Source organism: Onychostruthus taczanowskii, unplaced genomic scaffold (genome assembly GCF_017590055.1).
Source record: "Onychostruthus taczanowskii isolate IOZ18803 unplaced genomic scaffold, ASM1759005v1 scaffold65, whole genome shotgun sequence".
In the NCBI taxonomy this organism is placed as follows: domain Eukaryota; kingdom Metazoa; phylum Chordata; class Aves; order Passeriformes; family Passeridae; genus Onychostruthus; species Onychostruthus taczanowskii.
The window spans coordinates 28,198-34,446 of NW_024504233.1; the positions used below are offsets into that span (position 1 = coordinate 28,198).

Consider the following 6,249-nt stretch of genomic DNA (forward strand, 5'->3'; position numbering starts at 1 on the left):
AAGTCAAAGGTCTTTTTTTTTGAAAGAGGAAATTGTAGGAAATACAAGAGAGGACTTGGAAAAGAGCTCTAGCTTTCAAATTCAGTTATATGTCAGGCAGCTAAAACTCATCTGCACTATTGTTTGCATCTGATATTGGGTTTTGTTCCTTGCCTCTGACGTGTTGGTTTTGCATGGCCTGGTTTTTGATAGCCAGGATACCACAGAGGTGGCTCCTGTGATAAGCTGCTGGAAGCTTCCACCATTTCCAGCAGAGCCAGTCCCTGGTGGCTCTGAAGATGGACATGCTGCTGGCCAAAACTGGGCCAGTGAGAGAGGTTGGTAATGCATCTGTGCTAACATATTTAAGAAGAAAATCAAAACAAAGGCACATGGTTTTTCTTCTAGTCAGAAAAGAGGAGGAGGTGAGAACAGACCAAGGTCAGTGCAGAAGGAGGGAGAGGAGGTGCTCCAGGTGCCAGAGGTGAGATTCCTCTGCAGGCCTCCTGGTGACGACCATGGTGAAGCAGCTGTGTCCCTGCAGCCCATGGGGATCCATGGGGGATGCAGAGATCCACTCACAGCCCGTGGGGGACTGCCCATTCTAGAGCAAGTGGATGCCTGCAGGAGGCTGGGATCCAGTGGAAGACCCGGTGAAGAGAGGGGCCCTTGCTTCCAGGGTGGAGCAGTCTGTCTTTGGAGGACTGCACCCTCTGGGCAGAGAGACCCAGGCTGCAGCAATTTTGGGGGGCTGTGTGCCCATGAGAGGGACTCAGCTGCAGCAGGTGAGGTTTGGCTGCTGCTCTTGAGAGCAGACCCACGCCAGGGAGGTTCATGGAGAAATTTCTTGTGTGGGAGGAACCCCGTAACCTCACAGGGGGAGGACTCCTCTCCCTGAGCAGCAGAAGAGAATCTTGGTGATGAACTGACCAAAACCCCCATGCCCTATCTCCCTGCGCTGTCAGTGGGAAGGAGGGGAGCCTGGATTGAAAGTGTTTTAAGGGCTTATTTTACTTCTCATTATCCACCTCTGATTCTGTGTAATAAACTCACTTTGCAGCCTTAAGTTGAATCCATTTTGCCCTTAAACGTTTTCTTCCTGTCCTTATCTCACTCGTGAGCCCTTTGTTATTTTTTTTTCCCTCTCCACAGCCCAGATGTGTCAGGGGAGGGTGAGCAAGCAACTCTCATGGGTGCCTGGTGTTGGGCCAGTGTAAAACCATGACAGTTGTTCATACCCTCGTCTGAACTCAGTCTAATTCTGAGGGCAAGACACCTCTGAATGCTGGCAAACTCGTTCATTCTCTTAATGCTATTAGATTTCCTGTCATCTTTCAGTCAGCTCCTACTGCTTTTACCGTCAGAGGGTCTGTGTGTTATGTTTTGGTGCAGGGATTGAGAGACACAGACCATGCTATGCAGGCAAAACCATTTATTACAATAGTTCACGAGTATTTATAGGTCTCTTAAGTTCTGTCCAAAATTTTCCACTCCGACTCCTTTGCTCCTGTTCCCTTAGTAACACAATCTTCTCAGTTATCATTCTTTTGCCAGAGCTGTCAGAGTGACCAGATAGGATGTCTTAACTATTGTCCTTACCTTGAGTTTATCTCTCCCAAGGCCAAGAGGATGACGGCACCACCCAGCTCAGCTTCTGTGGTTTTCTGATCTTCCACATCTTCCCCTTTTTTTGTTTTTTTTTTATGTAAGGGGTTTGTGTACCCTGATGTTAAAACAGTTTGCACCTGTAAGGCCATTGTCTTATTAAGACTATTACTCATTATTGGCTGGATACGGGGTAAGATACATGGAATACAGATCACATTTAATGAAAACTTATCAAATACAATCATGTCACTGACAAAGAGACCCATATATGAGAACAAAAGGAAAATGTTTAATTGGGAGTTGGAAATAAATGGCTACAGTTCTGAAGTTCATATGGTTGGAGTTCAGGGGCTGTGCTGTTTAGGGAGGAGGAAGTTAACATTACTTAATAGCACTTAACAGAACTTAAAATAACAGATTAAATTGAATAACACTTAAATTTAACTTTGTTTAAGCCTAGCAACACATAAACTTGACAGAAATTAATTTGAACAAAAATTAATCTTAACAGAAATTAACGGTACATAACCTTAACAGTGTCTTAATTTGGCAGAAGTGCAACAGAACTCAAAATTAACAGAAGGTAAACGTAACATCACTTAAATTCAACAGAACTGAATTTTACCATTACTTAAACTGTACTAAATTGAATCATAACAAAATTGAAAATTAATATCACTTAAATTTAACATAAGTCATTTTGACTCTATCATTACAAAAAAGTTACTGGAAATCTGTCATACAACAGTTAAACATGAAGGAACAACACGTAGGTAAACAACTGTTCCATGACCAAAATAGCAGCAACATAGAGGGATTAAACTGCTGCAGATCAAATTCAAGGTTATAGGACTTAGTTAATGACTGTCAGTGAATCATCTCTCCAGTAAACAATCCTGTTAAAATCACAGCTTCCTGAAAATACAAGGTTAATTTTAACAAATGTATTTCAATGCATCCTGCAGGCAGTCTAACAGTGTTGTGCCATGGCTTCAGTACTGCGTGCAGGGCTTGATCCTGCTGTGCAGGGCTTGATCCTACCGTGCAGGAGCTGATGGGCCGCTCTCGGCAGGCACAGACCGGGGACCCTCAGGTCAGCGCTGCCGCCCGGCACGGAAGGAGGCGGGAGAGCTCAGACAAGCCAGGGGGGCTTTCAAGCCCAGGGGGCTAATACCAGCCATGGGGTATTACCGTGGGCAGGGGGAGCTCCGAGGGGGCTCCACCACTGCCAGCAGCACCGCGCACCAAATTGAGGATCGATCCGTTCTGTGGATTTGTTCTCAGGATCTGTGTCTTGGATCCACGACCAGGTTCATTATCAGTATCTTAGTACTCCTGTTGCAACTGCTTACAGGAGTTTTTTAATCTCAAGGTCCCTTTCATTTAGGAAAGAGGTACAGGGTGTTTAACCCATTATGACAGTAGCTCCAATTTGGAGAAATTACTGTACTATGTGTAAGTTGCACTGACACTACTGGAACACCTCCCCACTACTCACAATTCCATGGTTTTTTGTCCAACGAACACTGCTGATGTTACTTAATCAGCTGTGCCAGCATCTTGCTTTCCCTCGGATTGTGACTCACAAAGAAAGACTCAACTCTCATCCTTCCTAGGCAGAGGGGGATGTTAAAAGCTCCTCTGCAGAGTCCTTGCCTGTTGCTGAGGGGGCACCAGTATTCTTTCCCGGCACCCTCCTGAGCTTAAAGAGTTTCTAAAATAGCTCTCCAGAGATGTACAAAACCAGCTTCGATCTTATCACCTCTCATCACCCATTCAACCTACAGTTTCACTGGGAAAGCCATGCTGGCCTTTAACCCTTTAACATGTGATTCTGACCAGTGTAAAATCAGTTTAAGAGAATGAGAAGCAACTGTTTTTCTGGGCTTCTCTAAAAGTTTATACATAAGTTCAAAGACATGTTTTTCTTCTGAAGACATATTACTGCCCATGTCCCCCACAGCTCACCATCAAAACCTGACGGGATGGATGCTGGCTGGCTCCTGCTTCCTTTCTGCAGCACTTCAGTTCTGTGGGGCATCCCCATAACGGCCAGATAGGCAAATTGTCGTTCCTCACACGGGACACCATTCCCGGGGATTGAGAGACACAGACCATGCTATGCAAGCAAAGCTGTTTGTTGCATCAGTTTACCAGTATTTATAGGACTCTAAATTCTGTCCAAAATTTTCCACTCAGACTCCTTTGCTCCTGTTCCCCTAGTAACACAATCTTCTCAGTTATCATTCTTCCACCAGCAATGTCCTTGTTGCATTCTTTTGCCAGAGTTGTCAGAGTGACCAGATAGGATGTCTTAACTTTTGTCCTTACCTTGAGTTTATCTCTCCCAAGGCCAAGAGGATGGTGGCACTAGCCAGTTCAGCTTCTGCAGCTGTCTGATTTTCCACATTTTGGAATACTTTTGATAAAGTATCTTTGTTTATGTGATTAGAAAGAGTGCAGTTATGGATTTGGGTGCACTACTCGTGGACCACTCAGTTTATGATGGCATAATCATTGTGAAAAAGTATTTTATCTCCAGCCCCTTGGAAAACTGAGAGCAGTGCAAGGTGGTGCTGTAGTTACACAGTTTAGTGGGTTTTGTAGTTAGAATATGTAGCAGTTCTTTCTGAAGCTCTCCCTTCAGCCACTTTGCAACAATACATTATAATGTTTCTGCACTTGCACTGCTTCATGTAGGGCTTGTCCTTCATGGGTTCAGGTGGCTTCTGCTGTGGTAACCCCTATAACACATATCCCAAATCCTGGATTACAATAAATTAAAGGTATTTCCATTACAATGTCCACTCCCAGTTCCTTTGGACTAGAGCATCATGCTTTATGTTGCAATGCTCCCCTTACCCCTGCCCTGGCTTGGACTTCCCCAGGCCCTGCAGTCCCTCAGGCACCGGCCCAGGCCAGCGCCAGCGCTGGGATCAAAATGTCCCAGGTGGGGGGATCAGCAGCACAAGCTGCAGCTGCAGCCACAGCACAAAGCAGCTGCTAATGAGCCCTAGACTCTAATGCTCAGCGAGGCCAGTGAGCTCCATGGCAAGCACAGGAGCCTGTCAATTATTAGCCAAACAGCAAGACAGCTGGAAATTCCATCTAGCACATTAATCAGAGACACTGATTAATTCGAACCCTTTGAGTCCCACATTGGGCACCAAAGAAAACTTGTGGTTTAACTCAGCCAGCAGCTAAACACTACTCATCCTACTTTCAGTGGGATGGGGAAGAGAACTGGAAGAGTAAAACTGAGAAAACTCATAGATCAAGACAGTTTAATAGGTAAAGAGAAAGCCACACACATAAGCAAAGTAAAACAAGAATTTATTCATCACTTCCCATTGGAAGGCAGGTGTTCAGCTGTCTCCAGGACAGTAGGGCTTTACCATGTGGTTGTCACTGAACCCTTCTGTAAAGCCTTTACTCTGGATATCACTCCCCACTTTCTTCCCAATCCAATACAACCTCATTAACCACCACCCCACCTCCACCCCTCCTTTGGTGTAATACACAGATATCTTTATTCTTTTTATTTTCTGTTGCACAGGTCCGGGACTGCCGCTTGAGCAGCCTTCTGGATCTGGCCCTGGAGAAGGACTATGTGCGCTCAGAGATTGCAGAATACATGAACCGTCTCATTGACATTGGTGTAGCAGGATTCCGAATTGATGCTGCCAAGCACATGTGGCCTGGGGACATAAGAGCATTTCTGGACAAGCTGCATGATCTGAACACTCAATGGTTTTCTGCAGGAACTAAACCTTTCATTTACCAAGAGGTAATCTCCACATTTTCTCATTTATTTTTGTCTTTGTCTTTTGTATTTCTTTTGCCTCCTCCTTCAGAGGAACAACAATACATCTTCATCCAACTCACCCTAGAAGGAGCTCACAATTTACTTAGAGCAGCCCTGCAGACATAGGCAATTTTGATTCTTAAAAATGCCTCCACAAACAGATTGTCAATCAACTTTAGCTTTCCTTTCATCACTCATGTTTTTACAGGTGTCCCTCATGGCTTTGTGTTGCTCTACACAGCACAAATAGATAACTACTTTCTTCTCAATGTAAAGAAAGAACTCGTGTCAAGTTCTGTACATTGCATTGTTGTTCTTTGCGAGACAACAATGGATGCAGGTTTTCTTTCCTGTGCCAGGTAATTGATTTGGGTTCAGAGCCCATCAAAGGCAGCGAGTACTTTGGAAATGGCCGAGTGACAGAATTCAAATATGGTGCCAAACTGGGAACAGTGCTTCGCAAGTGGGATGGAGAAAAGATGGCCTACTTAAAGTAAGGATGAAGGTGCTGCAACTTATCCATGATTCACTGGATACACCAGTTGACAGGGTAGCTTCAAGTCTGTGTTTTTGTTTAGGAACTGGGGAGAAGGCTGGGGCTTTGTGCCTTCTGACAGAGCCCTGGTCTTTGTGGATAATCACGACAACCAGAGAGGACACGGGGCTGGTGGAGCTTCTATTCTAACCTTCTGGGATGCCAGGTAAGGGATTGCTCTTGTGTGGGTGATGCTTCTTGCTTTTGCTTGCTTGGCTGTGTGTTCTCTGGCAGGTTCCTCCTTCCATGTCTCATTCCTTGTTTGTCCACCCAACAGGCTCTATAAAATGGCAGTTGGCTTCATGCTTGCCCATCCATATGG

At 45.0% G+C, this 6,249-nt stretch overlaps 1 protein-coding gene across 1 annotated transcript in view; it reads left to right on the forward strand.

Annotated features, from left to right (window-relative positions):
- Window positions 1-2,766: 2,766 nt before the first annotated feature.
- Window positions 2,767-6,249, forward strand: part of LOC121344579 (pancreatic alpha-amylase-like) — a 37,019-nt gene continuing 33,536 nt past the window's right edge. The window contains exons 1-5 of the mRNA XM_041420700.1: window positions 2,767-2,850; window positions 5,144-5,374; window positions 5,752-5,885; window positions 5,971-6,093; window positions 6,205-6,243. Coding sequence (XP_041276634.1) covers window positions 2,767-2,850; window positions 5,144-5,374; window positions 5,752-5,885; window positions 5,971-6,093; window positions 6,205-6,243 — 611 coding nt within the window. The remainder of the gene's footprint in view (window positions 2,851-5,143; window positions 5,375-5,751; window positions 5,886-5,970; window positions 6,094-6,204; window positions 6,244-6,249) is intronic.